The 21358-nt window shown below is 39.4% G+C and overlaps 1 protein-coding gene across 1 annotated transcript in view; it reads left to right on the forward strand.

The window, feature by feature from the left end:
* Nucleotides 1-20793, forward strand: part of chrm2a (cholinergic receptor, muscarinic 2a) — an 86006-nt gene extending 65213 nt beyond the window's left edge. The window contains exon 3 of the mRNA XM_031737512.2: nucleotides 13125-20793. Coding sequence (XP_031593372.1) covers nucleotides 13166-14674 — 1509 coding nt within the window. The 5' untranslated portion in view covers nucleotides 13125-13165 and the 3' untranslated portion in view covers nucleotides 14675-20793. The remainder of the gene's footprint in view (nucleotides 1-13124) is intronic.
* Nucleotides 20794-21358: the final 565 nt, after the last annotated feature.

Consider the following 21358-nt stretch of genomic DNA (forward strand, 5'->3'; position numbering starts at 1 on the left):
TTTCTGCAATAGCAGAAAGTTTATTCATAATATCCAAAACCTTGCAGATTCACTTTGGAGAGGTCATTGAGGTAAAATGTAAAAAAGAAAGAAAGAAAGAAAGAAAGAAAAAAAGATGAAAAATTGCTTTTAGGTATCGCTTTACTCCACTACTAATCTCTTTTCATCAGCAGTTATATTAGAAGGAGTGACATGGTAATCTAATCGGGAGGGTCACATAAGTGGATTCTGTCAAAATTGTCTGCCTGTAACAACGTGGTTTGACAGCCCGTCAGGTTTGAACACTTTGAGTTTTGGTCATGACGCATCTGTTATTCAGATCAAGGTTGACTTCCTTGGATTAGCGTCTGTCAGCTTTATTTTCAGCGACACCAAGAGGCTTCAGAGCACAGATTACTGCCAAGGATGCTGATGGCCACTTGTGACTGGCTCTGGCATATTGCGCTCCTGTCTTATCTGACATAGCCGACGCTGCTTCTTTACAAGCGTGAGACAGATCTTTCTGCAAGTGAACAATCACAGAGAGCCTTCATACATCAGTAGTTTTTGGACCGCAAGTCCCATAACACTCCACTGAAACAGTTTGTTGTAGTCTCTTGGCTTTTCATTTGGGTGCAGCATTTAAAAAAAAAAGATAAAAGTACAACAGTACTTTACACCCATTAAAACTTCACAGTACTGCAGTGTAAATCATCTTCTGGCTTAGGGCAAAAAACCACAACAGGTACTGTAAATAGAACAACCTATGCAAGGGCAGCATAACTCTGTGTTTTATCATTAAACTCTGAATCACAGGAGAAAGACAGAGTAGGGGGATGGGAAGCATAATACAGAAACAATGAAGTGGAACAAATCCAACAGGCACAAGCTTTATCTCGTTCCCTTCGCCTTCCCCGCCTTTTTTCCATTTTTGCTATCTTTCTTTATCTTAATGAGCACCACAGCTTTCTATCGAGGGATGGTGCCAGTGTGATACATCACAGGCAGGACACATACAGGGGAATGAGGACAGGACAGTAGCAGGGTGACAGTGATGCTGGCAGAGCGATTAAGAGTGCTTAAACAGGCATGCTGATTCAGAGTGTGAGCAAAAGAGCACCATCATGCTCAGGGAAATGGCAGAGGTCCTCATTCACTCCTTTATAGAAAAAAATAAATAAATAAAGAGGACTGAGAACACTCAGTGTGTGTGTGTGCGTGTGTTTGTGTAGCCATGACTAAGTCAATTCCAAGACTGAATGCTCTGAGTGTAGGTGAAGGTGGTCACAAAAAGACTAAATTAACACCTATGCGCTCACTTCAAAGACTTCAAAGACACAAAGCATTAAACTTACACACTCACGAATACATTTACAGAAATATATGGCAGATACTCTCATCCATGAGCATCTGACCTGTAAAAACTGAGACCAGTGGAGTGAAAGTAACGGATTGCTCCATCGGTGTAATTTGAACAGCCATACAAATCGTAAATACATTTTGCATATACTGGCTTTAAATGGATGTCTAATATTTTTTGAAAAATGGATGTACAGTGCTTAACACATTTACTAGACTTCACCTACTGTAAGGTTTATGCCCCAGCTGTGCTAAATGAAACAATCATTACAGCCACTGAGGAGGTTATGGTTTTCTGAGCGTTTTGGTGCATGCATGCATTTATGCATGGGTGTGTCGCATTTGGTTTTTAGACACGATATCGTCAAAAGCTTTGAATGAATTCTGGTACTACTGGCAATTTATTAAAACCTGGCTTACATCCACCACGGCTTTCAACGTCAACTTAATGATTTATTGGTTGAAAATCGACAATACGTTTTACACATGTACTGTGTATTCTCAACATATCAAAAGTACAGTGAAAGGATTTAAAATATCACGTCAACTTTTACCTTTAACCTCCTATTATTTTATTATGACTTATTAGTAACAGATTATAAATGTTTAAATACATAACAATTTGAATACAAGTACAAGTTTCTTGAATAAGCATATTTTTTTTTACTATATAATAAAATAGATGCTATACATGTATTATATCCACATATATAAAAATTGATACAAAATATTTCTGCTCAGAATGATGTACGTATATTAAGTATATTAAAATGGGTTTCAAGAGGGCAAATAACAAAATATAAAAAGCACAGTAGCATTCCCTTAAACATACAATAGTGCCCAGAGAGTGAGCTCCCTTGCTGGGTTTGCCCTCTCTTTTTCTATTCTTCTTTTGGTTTCCATAACAGTGTGCACAAGGAGTATGCACAAGCTCTTTAATTGAAATGATATTTCCAAGGCTAAAACAATAATAAAACATAATTAGTGTTGTTATTCATAAATTTTCAAATTTAGTGTTTTACAAATTAAGCTGAACCCCCCCCCCAAAAAACCATTATTATTGGTTGATTAAGATGCCAAATTAAAATGAATGACTGTTATACTTGATCAATATTTAACTTCTCAGAGAAGTCCAATTTATTTTGACAGATTTTTAAGTTTTTGTGTCAATCATAAATTGTTAGACGACAAGTGTGTGTTTTCATACCAGAGATAATTCTCCATTTTGAAACACAGTATGATCAAAATTTACAAAAAAGGCTTATTTTTTTATTCATCGTGAACTTAAATGACTGACTGAGCCCACAAACTCAGCAGCAAAGTGTTTACAGAGGCAAAGTCAGAGAGCAGTTTTGCCATACACCTCCATAGGATCAGAGGTTTTTGTGCAGCCAACCAACTATGGTGGCTTTCAAACAGAATGATTCGCTTCTTCAGTGGCTTCATTTTTCTGACTCAGGCATGTTAACTTTTTCTATTTAATAGGGAAAAACTGTAATGTCATCTTCTCTAATACTACAGCCTGAGTCTTTTTAATATCACACAGCTTCTCTTGAATTTGTTCTCAGTGGCTCAATAAAACCTTATGTGCTTGACACCCTTTGAGGAACAGTCAAACCTTTTGAGAGTGACACTTGGAAACTGACATTAACAGGTTCGTGTTCTTCCAGCTCAGCTTACTTCAGTCAAAGAGTTAGCTATAATTGCTCATTGGCCTGAATTAAAATGTCAAGTCTAAAGTCAGTCTACGCTGACCCCCACGGAACAATCAGAAGTACTCACCATACAAAGTCTGAGAGCTTAGTTGCGTAACGCAGTCTCATTATTCAGAGGCAACATTGCACCAAGTTAATAGGAGGTGACCTTTCCATTTGTTTACAGCAGACACTGTCTTATATTTTATTTTTATTCTTCATAGTCGTGCAAGCTCAAGCTCTTCAGTAGATAAAAATTGAATTATGTCTGCAACACCTACCCAATCCATTCCTTAAAATTACAATAATAGGAAATGTGGCACTATTTGCCTTTTCAATGCTGGCACCCATGAGCAGGATTTAATTGAACAATGCCTGTGAAAAGAAGGCCCGGTGCTTCACCTGCGTGAGATGATTATTGCATCCATGTCCGTGCTCTATGTGAACTCGGTAATGAGCCAGAAACTACCAGGAGACAGTAGCAGGTCGGTTCATTATCATGCATTCTATGAAGAGTCAGTGACGGGGGTTGGGGGGTCCCAGAGGCGATCTAAGAATGGACACAGGCTTTTCTATGTTGCTTCTGTCATCCTTATGGGAAAAACCAAACTCTGAAGATGTTCTTAGCTAATAGCGACAATAAGAAAAGAAACAGCATTGCCACTTATAAAATACATGACAGTGCTCCTACCTAAGCAAAGCTTAGCAGTGGCTCCTTTTCCTTAGGATCACATCTGAATCTGAGTCATAGCTTCAGCTGCAGCAGGTCTGCATGAGAGGAGCCGTGGTAAAAGGAATGCACTGTATTGTGCAAGAACATTCATTGATGTGCTATTTTTGCCCACATGAGGCACAGATTAGATAATGAAAAGTGGGCATATTCTTTATGGGAGAAGCTATGGCAATGTCAATACACTTTTTCAAACTCAAAGGATTTCTGCGTGCACAGTGTGGAAAGAATAATGTCTATTGTGATCATTGTACATTATTCTTTACATTATTGCATTATTATTTCCATGGCTTTGGCCTCACACAAACACGCAGGCTGTTGTGGGCTGCCAGTGTTGTGAAGCATCTCACCAGAGAAATGGCTCGCCTGCCAGATGTTGGTTAATATGTTTGTCTGTTGATTATAGCTTGTTTGAGAGCTGCTGCAAATGTCCTTGGTGCCGGGTAAAAAAATGTTTGTCATGTATTAGCTAACACCTGGGACAATTTCCAAAAGGAAAAAGCAAAAGAGGTAATGTCTTACAAGCCCCGTTTTTCTTTTTTGTTTTTTGTTTTTCCGCCTGCCCTGGATTTTTTAGGAAAGATAATGATGATGGTATTTTTAGGTGGGGATAAGAGAGGATATTTGTGCTGACATTGGAAACACATCTGATGTTACTTACACTAAAATAAGTCCCTAAAATTCCCCACTGAGAATCAGACTAATGAAATTGTACTAGGTGGGGTAGAAGCTCACAGCTCTACTCTTGAGAAGCAATTATGATTAGAAATATGGAAATCTGCTAATTAAAACCAAATCAGCAGAGGATACATGGTGCGGGGTTTTTCAGTCGAGGGTGAATTATTTGTATGAAATAAAATGTTTAATGTGAAGCGAGAGGCAAGATAGCGAGCGTTTGAGTAGGTAGCGTGACGGTGTTTATCAAGTCGTAGCTGTTGCAGGGTCTCTTTTGTATGACAGGAGGAAAATTGACTCATCCCCCTTACCTTCCTAGCTTGCTTGAGGACATTGTTCGTTCATTACTGGCTGAGCTCCAGTGTTTTTGAATCCCAGAAGGCTTGTGATATTTTCCAGACAGGACGGCTTTGAAACTGTCATGTGCAGCGAGAACTGTAAAAGCTCTTTCCATTGACCTGTATTTGTTCAAAATAAGTTCACTCGGTTCTTCGAGGCTGGTTTAATATACACGCAGGAGAAGCCTAAAACATGCTTCAAAATGTGTTGATCTTCTTATTTTGGCTTTAACGTGTCAGGTTACTTCCAAACACAACAGCAGAGGTCAAACATGACGCTGTCATTTTTCACAGATGGCGTTGAGGCTGCTATAGCAATGTAGCTGGAATATCTATGGACAGATCTCTTGAGCATTCACCGAAGAGGCAGAGGGTAGCAGAATAAAGGACACCTTAAAATGACATTCCCGCAGTGCTGAAGATAATTTGCACTAAATCAGTATGAACATAATTTATATGAAGTGCACATCAAAAGGTCACAGTAAAATAATTGTGAGCCTTTCGCTGTCAAGCCTCGCGACAATTCATCAGGACACATCAAACAGGAGTGCAGCAGCCACTTGATTTAAACTTGGATGACCGTAAAACAGAAGACAGGGAGGAGTGTGACCAATGTCTGTATTCCTGCTCTCCTAATATGTGCATTGAAAGACAAGTAAATTCTCCTGTGTACATTCTGAACTCGTTCCCAGCACTTTGTGCACAGTGACACATGGCCACCTACAGGTTCCACAGGGAATTTGTGAGTAGTTGACTGTTTGCAGATTATTACAGCTTGTTTTTCCACCTGCTTGAATGTCATTTCCTGCTTGTTAACCCTCCATTAGTACCCCTTGCTTCGTGTCCACTTAACACAAGCACTGCTAGAGAGGTCTGGGTTTGAGAGGCTGTGTCACACCTGCAAAAGAGAGGTTGTCCCAGTAATTACATCCTCTCATGCAGAATGCTATTGTCTAACTTTTAATAAGAAGCCACTACCATTTTTTATAAAGATTTAATACTCCCATTAGTGAATCATAATCTTATCACGTTAAAGAGGCTACATGCTGCTATGACCCTGGAAGTTGTGATGTTTAGCTTCAAAAGGATCTTATGATCTCTGGTGAAGATCAAGATGGCGAGGGATTCTAAGATCCCCCCTTTTATCTTTCATTGTAGAGATTAACCTTACACAGAATAGGGAAACTGGGAAATCCCCTAATGCATTTTCACATATCACATGCTCTGAAAACAATATCATTAATGTAGACTTCTTCAGAGCTGCCCAAGATGGGAGACACCAGCCAAGTATTGAGGTAATCATAAGACACTTACATAAATCCTCTATAACACAGGACTTAGTGCATGTGCTATTGGCACCACAGGGGGTGGGTTCTGGATCTCATTGTTGCTTTTTGTGATTGTAATTGATAGATGTAAACACTATCTTTACAAAAAAAACAAGAATCTGGCATTTACAACATATTACAGTAACTGGCCAGGTTTACATAGCTGAAAATGCAGTCTGGGTTTAAATGCCTTTTTCAAGTTCTGTTTCTGTTTTAATGCATTGCACAACTCTATCATTTAAATTTTATGCAGCTGAGTACAGCTTGCGTGTCTGCCAAATGGGACTATATAAAAATAAGCACCAAGTTATCCACTAATGTAGCTCAATTATCTCCCCACTCTCTGAGATACTGTAATGCCCAGTATTTCCTTTCAAAGCCTAAGTGTGAAGCTTCAGTCACACAGGAAGTGAGTAGCAGCAATGTGATGTCCAGAGACCACAGAAAGTCAGTGATATTCAAGCAGAGACCCGTGAAACTGCTGGTGACATGAAATGGGCACATTCTAAGGTCAGCTTTGTTCATTTTCAGAGATTAAAGCGACTTTGAATGACAGTGCAGGACACCGCTGATTGACATGACTGGGTAGTAAACATAGTACTGTGCAAAAGTCTTGAGCCAGCACTCTTTTATTTGTATTTTGCTTCCAAGGAGGCAGTGGTTTATTAAAATGGCCTTGAATAATAGTTCTCCAGGCTTTTTAAAGGTGTTTCAAAGATTTTTGTTGTACTCTGAAGTTTTTGGACTTTTTTCTATCTAAGCCACTTAACACTGACCTATGACTCATTTAAGCAGAGAAAGGACAAGGTATCAAAGGTATCAGTCTACACATATCAGACCACAGCAACAGTAAAGACTCATTCTTACAAAAGCTTACAACTGTATCTTTAAGCACTTACTTAAATTCTAGTAGCCTGTTGTAAAAACACATTTTTTTTAGTTTTTTTAGTTGAATCTATGAGAAATACCAAAGTTAACAAATTCTATTTGGCATTCTCAAATCTTGCCATTGTATGAAATGGCATGTAGTGTGTCCTTAAAATAATTGAGAAAACCAGACAAGTGGAGGACAAAAGCTGTCAAACATGGTGGAGCATCTGTTATAGTTTGGGGCTGCATTTCAGCCAGTGACGTTGGGGTTCTTGTCTAAATCAATGTTATTATGAATGCAGAAAAGTAGCGTCACTTTTAGAGCCATCATGCAGTACCATCTGGAAAGCATCTGATTGGCAGTGGCTTCATTTTCAGCATGACAATGATCCCAAACACACTGCCAACGGCAGTAAAAGCATACCTGAGAGAAAAACACACAATCACACAGTGGAACGCCATCAATCATGAACTGGCCTTCCTGCAACCCAGACCTTAACTTTATTGAAGGAGTGTGGGATCACATTGACAGGCAGCCAACAGCAACAGAGAGCTTTGGAATATCCTTCAAGAGGAAATGAAAAAATTGCAAAAAAAAATGGTTAAGAGTTGAAGAACTCTATTTATGCCCTAAATAGTATATTTCCAATGATGTTTCCATGAAACAAAGTGTTGGACTAGAGCCTGGAATGGCTACTAGCACCCAACCATCAGTGACAAAGCAGTACACAATGAACATATCACTTCCAGAGTGGACACGGCTTAAAGCAGAGCCTGAGTCTGACAAGCAGATACAGGTATTGTACTGAATTTGTGTTGGTCAGAAGAAAGTTTGTCTCTCAGTTTCGCGGGTGATGCCATCCATTAGCCATGGTCATGACATCTGGGTAGAGACTTCAAGAATAACACTGGAAAGGAGCCAAAGAGTTTGCCTGCACTCACCCGTTAAGTATAACCACTGTTCTTTTGAAAATAGTGAGTTGTTTTGACAGGGTGCTTTCTGTTGAGAAATCTGCTGGGTCTCTTTCCATGACAACATCCAGGAAGATTTTGCCATGGTGTTACCTATCAGGATTACCCAGACCTAGCTCAGGTTTGTGAGACAAGGACAGTACCTTGCCTACTTTGTTTAGAAGTACCACAGAGATCCAATATCCAATAAATCACAGAAAATGGATTAGCAAATAGCTTTGATCATTCACAGTATAAATATTTACTCTGAATCTCTACAGGCATCTGTCAAGATCTATAACTCAGTCTGATACCCCTGAGACAGTCGAAAGGGCCCGAGGAAATGAATGCAAATTTGTAATTACACTCCAGCTCAAGATTTGGATCGTTTGGTAGCCATGTCTCATCAGAACACTGGGATGCTGTGTTGTTTTGATGGTTATCAGAACAGTTTTCATTTCCTGCTGGACTTTTTTTTCCTCAAAAAATATTTGTATGCATTTCTGTGTCTCTGTGTATCTCCCGTCTTTGTCAGTATCCCTGTCTGAATCACAACTCAGCTGAAGATTAGTTTACAAACAGGCAAAAAACAAAAATGTTTAATCCCAACTAAACCTGCTTAGCTTAACCTCAAATCTGATTCCAAAGAGATAAGAGCCAGTTTAACCTGCTCACATATTGCCTATTATTAAAGCTGTATTTATAACACTTCTCTTTGTTTTTTGTTTCTTTTTTTTTAAGGCATCTGCTCATTTTGCCCACAATAAAGAATCCTTGAGCTTAGATGAGCAAAAAAAGCAGTGATTTTTCTTTTTGAAAAATGGCTTTTTCAGTAAACTGTATAACCCCTGACAATAGGGCTAAATAAATCTGTACCCCTGTGGATGAGCTGGACTGTAGCAATGCAGGGTTTTTACATTCCAGTCATGCTTCTGTGCAAACAGCAAGTAAACGAAGGCCTAACCTTGCACGCTCCCATGGAGAGGGCCTGCAATGAAATTGCATATAATCACAGAAAGCAGGGTGCAAGTGCCCTGGGATTTGCTTGGGATCAGTGCTCAGAGATGGGGGCTGGAAATCTGGACGCTAGGAGCAGTCAAATGCATCAGTTTAAGTTCAGCTACAATGGTGGGACATTTGGAAGCAATCTTTTATATATTTTTGGTTGAAGCCATGTGAACAGAAAGCTCACATTTGTTGTCTGTCTCTGGCAAAACCATCGTGTAAGTGATTATTTATTTTCTGATTTATTTTAAATGAGAAACTTTAACTTAGGGTTAAATGCACCAAGTGTTTCTGGCTTCAGTTTGGGTTTTTTTTGTTATATCTGACTAGCCTGGAGTCCACCAGAAGAGACAGAGTGAGGACATAAGACGTGGAAGAGTGAGGTTGGCCCTCTCTGTTTCCCAGAGGGCATACGCAATTTTCAGCTCTAGTGAGCCAGCTCTAGGAATACCAGCATCTGAACACAGAACAATACTGAAGCTCATTTAGTCATGTCTTCCCATGGTAGCAACTGATTTGTCACCTTTTTTTATAAAAACACTTTAAACAAAAATGGCAAATTTAGGATTACTGCACTGACACACATTTAATTCTTTGAGTTGCAGAGCACAAGTTCACAAATTACAACAAACAGCAAACTTATTTCTTATTACATCATCTGTGACTGATTATGTTAATCCTTTAAAAAACTTTACAGAATAAGTGAAAAATATCTGAATATTCATCTGTCTTGATAATAATGGAGGTGTCACTCATGCTCTGATTGGGCTCTGTCAGATGCAGTGGTACCTGACTACTGTAGTACTGAGAGTTGCAGGTAAGCTCCATGATTGATAGCTATGCTAAGAGTGCCACTGCTGTTCTCCCCAGGTGACGGCAATTGAACTGCTGCTCAGCAGGCTGCAGTGCCAGTATGTCTACCAGTCACACTACAGCAAAAGCATCTTGCTTCTGTTCAGTAATGGTTTATTAATGTTCCTCAATTCTTCTTAAGGAGCTAAGATAAAGATGTTTAATGAGGTTTTCAGCTAAAAGCACAACAGTAAAGCTAAAGTAAATAAATGGGTTTCCTTGGAAGGGGTGTCTAATGGCTTCCTGTGAATAAAGTGAAGCTTTTAAACCAAGTCTGGGCCCCTAAGTCTGCTTTTGGAAAACCATGGCTGCCCACATTGAGCTTAAAAAGGATTTGTGCATTTTTAGTTGACTCTAGCAGGGGCCCAGCTTTCGCCCTGTTGTGGAAGAGATTTCAGGTGGGGGACATAGCTTATGGCAGCTAGAGGTGGACAAAGAGCAGCTAGGGGAGTTAACTGTCTCAACAGTGCTATGACCATCTATACTGATCCACTTTACTTCTCTAATCCACTTGGCTGAAGCAAGTCACAAGTGTGTCCCATTTGTATTGTTAGTGTTTTTGAATGTAAATCGGTGGACTTAAACATTTTATGCGGATTAGACAAGCTTAGCTCCATGCCTAATGCAATGATTAGGGATTTCTGGCACAGCAGATAAGTGAATGTTCACTAGTTACTCACTGGGCTCAACGGTTAAAGACCTTAGACCAAAATGGCAAAGTCTTGAACAAGACAGCTTTCAAGCTGGAGAAGCGTCACAGAGAAATGTTAAGGGTGACATTGTGATAGATCGGATTGGTCACTAACCTTTTGTTACATTAAACTTTAAACTTTATTCAAGCAAAAAACTTGGATGTAAAGACTGCTTAAATGTAAACTGAAGAAAGCTGAACGACAGGAAATGTAGAAGAGTACTACACTACTTTATATTATAGAGGATTGCAGGTGTGTGTTCTTAAACAAATGAGTGAGACAGATTTTCCAGTTTGTCTACACTTTTCAGATTTGGCATTTATCCCCGAAGAACAAACAGTTTGATTTTCTGTCTTGTGTAATTAAATTCAAGGTATCTAGCAGTTTTTTAGTCAAATATGCTTTGATTTATATTTACTGCAATGTCAAGAAATGTATTGGGTAACATCAAGGTTGGTTTTTAAATAACAGCAAAAGAGTACTGCTAATATCTGAACCTTCAGTTCAGAGGCTGAACAAAGTTTGAGTACGTTAAGGTGTTTGCGTAAAAACACTAAACAGGTCACCAAGTGCCATAAAATCTGCAAAAAAACAACTGAAATGACTCAAAGAATTTTGACCCACCTTAAGACACATCACTCATAATTTCAAAAGACTCTAGTACAGTATGCGCAGAACTGAGCAGTGCTTTTAAAATCAAAGCAAGGTCTACAACACTGATGAGTGTTTAAGATTAAAAGGGAGAACTAGTGGGTCACTTGGGAATCCAAAGAAGTTTAAAGTGCTGTATGAAAAGAATTTTTAAATGCAAGTTGGAAATGCCTTTGAAGTTAAAATGCTAGCTCAAATTTTGTCAATAATTCCTTTTAAAGTTTTCATTGAACTCTTGGTAACATGATGTGTGTAGTGTATAATCACACAGTTCCTCGCTCTGTTTAAGAATGTATGCAGTAACGCTGCCTTGGTTTAAAGGAATAGTAATTTTAAAACAATCATCAATAGCTAATATATGGGTTTAGAAACACATGAAGAAGACATGAAAGGACAGTAATTCAAGCCCCAAACTAGTCATTAGGCATTACGGTATTAGTCTGAAAGTGTATCCATCAAAGTGTTAACACCTAGTAAGCTTTAATCACTAGGGATTAATAAATAAATATGTTTTTATATGTACATGGTTTAAAAAAATAGCAAAGAAAACATTACAGGTATGTTGTTGCATGTTTAACCAAATTCAGTCCAGTTTGGACCACAACAGTGGCAAGAAAATGGCTTTTAATCATCTGCAGCAATTAAGATTTAGAGGTATGGCTTTGTCCTGAGGCCTCCCCTCCCTCTGACATGCACATACACAAAGATCCCAAAGATAAAATAGAACAAGTATCAGTGACAACAGACATGACATTAAGTGAGAAATTGTATAAAGAGAAAGAGCTGAGGTGAAAGTGGGTTGCAAAGCAGCTTGCAGAAGCAGCAGCAAAGATGAGCTAAACTCTATGTGGGCTACATAGCATGTTCTATTTTACCACTGGGATGTTCAAAGGTGTGATAAGGTTAGATATACACTGAAGCCAGCAGGCACTGAGATCAGTTGACATAAAGGGGTTTCAGAGTGAGTTTGACTCTTGACTGAAGTAAAATTATGCTGTGTTAGACATTTGTTTAAAATGAATCATTTATGAAAGTTATTTATCCTTTGTTTATATGTGCATTAAAATGATTTACTTATTAAATAAAAAGTGCTATATGTGAACATTTTTATCACCATGACCATGTCGTCATCCATCTGTCCATCCAGCCATCTTCTTCTTTCCACTAATTCACTAAAGTCATGGAGTTGGAGCGTGTTTTGAACTATCACAGGGGGAAAGGCAGGGCACATCCTGGACAGGTCACCAGTCTGGCACAGGGCGATCTGTCATCATGATATCCTCATTTCATATCCTACCTCGATTTATTTTTACATATCTTATTATTCATCAATCACTGATGTGCATTAGGTTTTTGCCTCTCAGGGCCCTTTTGTTTTTTTCTCTATAATGAGGCAGGTGTCTAATGGGTAGATGTTATTCATGCAGTGATTATGAAAAATATAAGTGCCTGATACCTGTGCTTCCAATTATCAAGCTAATTGGTGTGTGGCCAAAATTGTCACTGTTATCTGATGAATTGCTTTTAGGAGGGCTAAAAGCTAGTTTGAAACAGAAAGGGTCATATTGCCCATACTGATGGTTTAGAGAAACATATTTTCACATTTTTGTAATGAATCTCGATTATCATCTGCTCTACTTGTACATTTACAGGTTGGAAGATGGCATCGCATCTTTTGTAGCATTCTGAAAGTATATTTATCAAGTGTGATGATAAGTGCTGCTGTCATTTGCTGTTTTAATTTTAATTTAGTGCCAATCAGCACATATTAATGTATTTTGGATTAGGTACCTTGACTATATGTGAGAAAATACTTGGCTTGCTAAGTTAAGTTAAAAATAAGTTATTCTGGGCTTCTCAGCTTTCACAGTTGAAAAGAAAAAATAGGTGCATACAATGTATATGCATTTAAAATAGTCTTTAGCTAACTAAAATGCTGAAGCTATCACCGTCATCCTTTGCACCTTATTACAAATCTTCTCTCTTTTGTTCTCTTGTAGGTTCCATCTGAGTAGGAGGTGGCAACAAAAGACCAAATGCCATGGATGCATTCAATTTCACATATTGGAATGCCTCTGAAGGCAATGACACAGAAGTTGTGGAAGAGAGCGAAAGCGCCTACAAGACTGTGGAGGTGGTGTTCATCGTGTTGGTGGCTGGTTCCCTCAGTTTGGTTACAGTTATTGGAAATATCCTAGTCATGCTTTCCATCAAAGTTAATAGGAACTTACAAACTGTCAACAACTACTTTTTATTCAGCCTTGCATGTGCTGATCTCATTATTGGACTGTGCTCGATGAACCTATACACAGTCTACATAGTGATTGGCTACTGGCCCCTGGGGCCAGTGGTGTGTGACTTGTGGTTAGCATTGGACTATGTTGTCAGCAATGCATCTGTCATGAATCTTCTCATCATAAGCTTTGATAGATACTTCTGTGTCACCAAGCCCCTCACCTACCCTGTCAAAAGGACCACCAAAATGGCAGGAATGATGATTGCGGCTGCCTGGGTCCTGTCTTTCATCCTATGGGCGCCTGCTATTCTCTTCTGGCAGTTCATTGTTGGTGGGCGGACAGTGCCTGAGAAGGAGTGCTATATCCAGTTCTTTTCCAATGCTGCCGTTACTTTTGGCACAGCCATTGCCGCCTTTTACCTACCTGTCATCATCATGATTCAGCTCTACTGGCAGATCTCCAGAGCAAGCAAGAGCCGTGTGAAGAAGGACAACCGGAAGCCATCAGGAGTAAACCCTGAATCTATCTCACCAGGCCAGAGAAGAAACAACACTCCAAAATCTAACAACAACAACGTACCAGGGGAAGATGCGGGGCATTCGCAAAGCCAGAATGCTGCTGATGGGGCAAACCAGCATGATGGAAAACTCCAGAATGGCAAAGGGCCTTCCTCAACCACTGCTGAGGGAGAAACTGAAGGTGATGATGCAGCAAGGGAGAACTGTACTCCTGGAGAGGAGAAGGAAAGCTCCAATGACTCAACATCTGGCAGTGTGGTTGCTTCCAACCAGAAGGATGAGGAACCAGCACCATCCACAGCCAACTCCAGTCTCGAGACAAACCAGCCAATCACACGTCAGCGAGCCAAAGCAGGGGGCTCCAAGCTGACATGCATTAAGATCAAGACTAAATCACCCAAAGGTGACTGCTACACACCATCTAATGCCACTGTTGAGATTGTCCCAACCTCAGAGCGGCAGAACCATGTGGCTCGGAAGATTGTGAAGATGACTAAGCAACCTCCAAACAAGAAGAAGAAAGCAGCGCCATCACGGGAGAAAAAAGTTACCCGCACCATAATGGCCATCCTGGTAGCGTTTGTTGCCACTTGGACTCCTTACAACGTGATGGTGCTTATTAACACGTTTTGCTCTAGCTGTATCCCCAACACAGTATGGACTATTGGTTACTGGCTATGCTATATCAACAGCACCATTAATCCGGCCTGCTACGCCCTGTGCAATGTCACATTTAAAAAGACATTCAAACATCTTCTTCTCTGCCAATATAAGAATATTAGGTCAGCCAGATAAACACAGATCGCTTGGGAGGAACCACAGATGGATGAGTCATGTGTCTATGATTGTGTGTTTGTGTGTGTCATCCATGAACATGTGTATCTGTGCATATGAAAGAGGTTTGTAAGCATCATAAAGACTGCAAGGGTACGTTTGCATCATTCAGTCATTAGTTTTCCAAATTCTCTCAATAACCGGTTGTAGCACTTTACACAAATTCAACTGAAGCCAGTTGCATTGAGATATGTTTTGCAGAAACAGTGTAGATAAGAAAGGTTGTGAGGTAAACAAAAAAGGGTTACTGAATGCTTAAAAAAGAAAGGGGGTCGGGGGGTGTAAAGCAGGGAAAAGGAACTGATCCGATGAAAAATGAACAAAGGTAAAGAGCAGAGGAATATCTGTGCTATAAGAAAACACAAGAAATCTTCAAAATGGGAAAATAGGGCTGACTGAATTTACAAACATCAGAAGTTTGAAGTTCAGAAAAGATACCTGTAGATAACTGTAAATATCACTATGTAATTATGTGTGTGAGTGCAGAAGTAGGTGCGTGCTGGCTCTGCATTTGTGTGCACACTTGTGGCCCTCTGCCTGCCTTCTTTCTGTGATCATCATCATGACACCTCCAATCACTCACATAAGGACTCAAAGAGTTCCTATTTAACAATGAGCCCCTGTGGAAATGAGTTGCCATTAATACATGATACTTACATAAGACTTTTAATGTTAAAGTTGCTCTTGGCAAGTTTGCACACTGGCAGGAACAGATCCCAGTCAGAAATAATGTTGAGCTTATAAGATAGTTTGGCAAAGTTTTTTTGTTCTTTTTAAGAATAAAAATTGTACATTTAAAAAAAAAAAAGCATTTAAAATCCACTGAAGCAGCTGATAAAGATTGAAAATACTCAACAGCAAAACTTAATTTGAACCAGTCAGATAAATCCATTATTCTGCTAATTGAGGATGGATCCCCATTGAGGATGTAAATATGCTCATTCACTTCAGTGATGGATGGGAAGACTATTAGCACTCATGTTTGTTGAGATGAAAATGGGACCAGGAGACAGTTGCTGTAGCTTAGTGTAGCATAAATAATGGAAACAAGGGGGAAATTGCTGATTAACATGCTCTGTCATTTAATCTGCACAAAAATGTAAATGCAAACTGCAACAAGGAGGAAGAGCTTCAAGTAGAGCGCTTGCTTCTTCAAATTGAAAGAAATCACTTGAGCTGGTTTGGGAATGCCCTGCAGACCCCCAGAAAGGTTCAAGGTAATCACCAAGGCGAGCAAGATCTGCACAATTTTGAGTTGACTGCCATTCATCCTGGATCCAGATAAGAGGTAGAAAATGGATCGGACTGGATGTACAGAACAACGTGATGTTTTCTGAAGGTATATGTATGATACTACCTGTTTGTTTTTGTCTCGGGGCAGTGATTTTTGTCTTGCTGTCAGTGTGAGGAAGTCACTGCACACAGCCAAAGAGTAGTCTCAAAGAGTAGTCTGTCATATACCATTACAAGGGATAACTAAAAGGCTGTAGCTGAAAGGCAAACAAACAGACCCAACTGCAGTAGCTATAAATAGCTATAAAAAATAAATTAAAAATGTGGCATAGCTTGTTCAGTCGCTCTTTTGTCGCTCATGACAGCTATGAAGAAATGTGTTTTTGCTGTCAAGATATTCGCCGCTGAAATGAAACGTCCTTCTCAGTGAGTGAAACAGGTGGTTGGAGCTCAGAGCTGTTTTTTATTACCGTCTGTGGGAAGGCACTTTGTGTGTGCACATGAGTGGGAGACGTCATCTGATCATGCTGATTAGTGGATTGATGTCACAGCGTGCTCTGTACTGTACTGATGATGATTGCGATTGTGAAGACCTAGGTGTGTGTGTGGGGTACACTTGTGTGTGGGTGTATACATGCGGAGTTTGTCTGTGCACTCCATGAGTGGAGTTTACTTCTGATCACAGGTCATAGACTCGTGATTTTTCTTTTTTTAAAAAGGGCTATTTACATCTTTTGTGTTTTGTGACCTTTTTTATTTTACTACTGTTCAATTATTATAAACACACACACTCATATACACACACGTACACTTGTGTTAATGAAATGAAAAATGGAGAAAAATATCTTATTCCAGCACAACATGTTCTGTGTGCTCATACATGTCATCCATCACTTAAGCCTCAAGATCCTCATTTATAGTAATGTGCGCTCACCAGTTGATCTGATTAATACGCAGGAGAAATTGCCACGAGGAGGTTGCCACATTGGCTGGTAGGGGGGCTTTTTTTGTAAAGAATTACGCCTGCACCAAATAGCTACTCAAGGCTGTCTCCTTAAAGAGAAATCTGGGACAGATCCTATAATGAAAACTCACCATGAGGCTGATCAGATTATGGGACGATGTGGAACACCTACATTTGAGATTAAAGATTGCCCATTATACGCTCAGCTTGCTACAAGCCCATGCCCCACTTAGTGCTCCACTCAACCCTGATCCTGTTATAGTCTCTTACTCTTTTAAGGCCATGAATGTAATGTACATATAAATATATATTTATATAGTCATTATCATATATTATTTCATTGTATTTTTCATTTTTCTCAATGTATCACCTTACTTCCAGCTACTACACCACTGATTTATGCTCTGTTCATTTCAAATCAGTCCATATATATATTGCAGATTCACCATATTTCAAGGTGCTTTATACTTTAAGGTAAAAAGTTAATAATCCACTATGAGCATACGCTTGCTGGGGAAGAAGAACTGCATTTCAAAAGGAGAGACTTCAAGCAGCAGTATGCATTCTGCCACGATCAAGTGGGGAAAGGGGGAAGAGATTAAACAAGAAGGTCAAAGCACAAAATTACAGTGCAGAGGAGAGTAGTGAAAGTTTGGAGTTACTGTCTTTTATGGATACTTCTATTCAAATGACTTTCAGAGACATTAGAAGGTTAGAAATAATGATATTTAGTTCAAATTATAATTTGCCTTTCATCAAAGAATCATCAATTTTCACATTCTCGCAGGCATTTGACAATCTAGTGGCCAGTTTGCCTAGTTAATCTGGAAATGTGTTACACCCCATGCTCCTTGAAGCAACCCTCACAAGTTAGATTGACTTGATGGCACTGTTTAGGTGTCATACAGTCAAACTGTTCCTGCAGCTGCTCAGCAGGTCTGGGATCCAGTGATTTTGCTGGACTCTGCATCGTAGACAGAACACCCGCTGACTGCCTCTATTCTCGATGAAGTGATTGCCTGCCTTGCCCAGAAAATCCTCACAGTTCTTTCAGCATCCATGAAAGATGGCATCAAGGGCTCCCACAGCATCTTTCCATTTGTTCTGCATCTTCTAAATCTTCTTCTTTTTCACCAAGACACCTGAACCATAACGCTCTGATATAGGTCATGGTGTCTTAGTGGTGCATTCATATGTATTTATCTTTTAATATTGGCACAAAATGTTTTGTCATTCTTTTAAAGTTCTCAGTAGAAATATAAAGTAGTATAAAACGGAAAAAAATTAAACCACCTCAGAATTTTACTTTTGAAGTTTGAGCAACAGAAGGAAAAAAAAACATAAACCCAACTGGTCCATATTTATCTAAACACCTCCAGCAGGAACTCAGACGTCCATCAGAGCAGCCATCCTTTTCGATGATAAGTGGAGCCATGTCTGTCTGACATCTGTCACACATCTTAGAAGTGAGTAAAGAGCCTTCCAGAATAACTGATTAATCTTTGCTAAGCTGTCGTTTGAGTGATACCAGCAGGAGACTAAGTGGCTCACAGCTCAAGTGGTGGTCTAGGGGTCTCAGCTTGAGCAGCTGCGTAGGTGTTTGATGGAAAGCGATGGCAGTTTATCACCTCCTGGAGCGGGAAAAGGGCAAAATGCATCCAACAAAACAAATGTGTGTATTTGAACATTAGGGCCATTAAGCCATTTCACTCATCCTGGTCTTGTTGCCAAGTTGTCAAACACTTGAGAACTAAAAGATGTTCTTGTATTAGGGCTTGACTGGAAATGGTCAAAGTGTGTGGGGGTTAGGTGAGGAATGTACCCTTATGACAGAGAGAAAGTGCAACACGTAGTGACAGTGAAAGAGTACAGCTGTCATCCATATAACGGAGAAAGCAAGCTGATGGCTCCAAGGTGTTCTTTGTACATGTGAAACAGCAGATAATCGTGGTTACGAGAGGGGCTGAGTGAGACATAGAAAGGGCGGAGACAGTAGGGTCTGTTCAGTGACAAAATCCAAAGCTAGAGGATCACACTGCAGGTGGACCATGTTTGGAGAAGTCCCAGTAATTCTCGGCAGGTCAGCCAAAGGTTTTCCTGCAAGAATTTTAGTGTCCCGGTCCCAAACCTGCCACTGTATGTAAACAGAGTGACACGGCACCGTTTACTGTTGCTCCTGTGCTTTTATTTCATCTCATTCTCATGCCGTGCAAACGCAATTCATAGTTTCTCACTGTTTTCAAGCATTTTAGCTTTTATCAGTGATTTCAAATGCATTTATGCTCACATACGTATCTTGATGTCCATGACCAAAATAAACATAGTCTCTCTCTCTATATTGTAATAGTCATCATATCATGTTGTGCCGTCAGAGCTAGCTGGGCTCCTGTCCATACGGCTTATGTCAAAGGGCTACATTCCTTTTTTAAGGAGTACATGTGACACGCAACGTTTATCAGAGACAACTTTAAATTTGAGGTTTCTCTGGCTTCACTCTTGGGGCCGTTGCTGAGAATAATCTCAACAGTCTTGTGCAACCAAGCAGATACGAAGACGCAGCAGCTTGTGCATGCTGTGAGATTTTATTCAGAGACCGAAAGTTTATATCGCCGGATTGTACAGAGCAATTTGAAGTGCCTTATCCAGAATGACATAAACAAATTGCTCTTTTATCCTAAAATCCCTGTTGCTTCTTCGGAGTGTCTGGCCTGAAAGTTGTGGATTGTGCTTCTGTTGCACATTAAAGAGCGTGTTTTTCAGCCTTCCTGATTTTATTTATTTATTGATATTATTTTGCCAGCTCTGGGCTACCATCACTATAATTTTTACGTTAACAGCCTGTTTCGACTGAACAAGCTAAAGAATTGAAATGATGTCGAAATATCCACAGCTAAACCAGTTTGCAGGCACAGTGGGCGTTTTTTAGTGGACTGCCAATCCTTTATGTATGTATTCTAAATCGTCTTCAAAGGCTTTGTACTTTTACATGCAAAACCTATGTGTGTGTCATTACGTTGAGATCAGGGGTCATCATTCATTTGTGTGTGTGTGTGTGTGTGTGCATGCACCTTGCTGTGTGGTGGTTTATTTTTTTTCTAACTGGCATCCTCAGCATGAACACATCAGACTGGATAAAATATCATAACGCACATCAGGGCAGATTCAGGCATTACCTATTTCTTTGTCATCACTTCTTTCTCTTTAAACAGTCTTTAAATCTTTAAATCAGTCTTTAAAAGTCTTTCAACAGCAAAAAGCTTCCAAAGACTCACTGAGACACAGAATCCCATGGAAGAGATATGATATACATACATTTTCTATCACATTTTGTAAATCTGAACCTTTTATCATTGTACAAAGTACAAATATAGTATTACAAATTAGAACTTGATCAGTGTACAGCCAGGGTTTTTTTTTTGGTTAAAAAATGATTAATAAAAATCTATAAAGATGTGAATATTATAAACTGTGTTTCTAAGATTATATAACTGCAAAGGTAGAAGGTATAAATATGTGCATTTCTGGAATGCGTCATTTGAAGAAATGGATTCTTGCCTTGGGAACCGAGTGACTGAATCCAAACTTTTACACACTGGAAAACGTTCCAGGGGATTTGAAGAATGACTTATGCAGCCAGAAAGAGGGGAAAAAAAAGAGCAATCCCCAAGAAGGGAAACCGAGGATGGGGACAAAAGCTAAAACTAGTTTCAGTGTGGCCGAAAGCTCCGAGGCAAGGGTTTCATTTTGATTTCACCTGTAAATTTATAAGGCTTCACACTTACCTTGAGAAGAAGGTGGTTCACCTGCTATCTTGCTAGACACACTTTACAACTTTTTGCAATTTTAACATCATGGGAAAAATGTGTTCTGTAAAAAAAAAAAACCTAATGTGCTGAGGGTTTGAGTTCTATGACCTGGTCTGAACTTCAAGGGTCGGAAAACGTGTATTTAAAATGAAAACCAACTTTTTAAAAAAAAGCAATCAGTAGCCTGCTGCAAGTGTTAAATGTACATTCAGGTGTTAATTTTTCATTTGCTTATATATGTAGGTGCTCACTGTGTACTCACTCACTGTGGCTTGTGGCTTCTCTTGTAATAGGAAAAATAAATCTATTGTTTGCATTGTATATATCTATATGATATTACATTATATGTAATTCAGATGCAGTATATTTGAAATGTACATACACGATTAATAGCTATTCTCTGAATGTTTCCCCTCGACAATCCCTCGTTTATTCTCCCTCCCCTCCCCCCCACTATGAAACTCCCTGTACAGTAACAATGGTAATATTTTTTGCTTTGATGCATTCTTGATCAATTATCTGTTCTGGACAATGAATCTGAGTGTTCTTATCACTGGCTACCTATGACACTGTAAGATGAACTGCATTAAGTGGTTACATTGTGCCATATCCTCTCGGAATGAAATTCGAATAAAAATATAC

The sequence above is a fragment of the Oreochromis aureus genome, linkage group 17 (assembly GCF_013358895.1).
Source record: "Oreochromis aureus strain Israel breed Guangdong linkage group 17, ZZ_aureus, whole genome shotgun sequence".
NCBI lineage: Eukaryota > Metazoa > Chordata > Actinopteri > Cichliformes > Cichlidae > Oreochromis > Oreochromis aureus.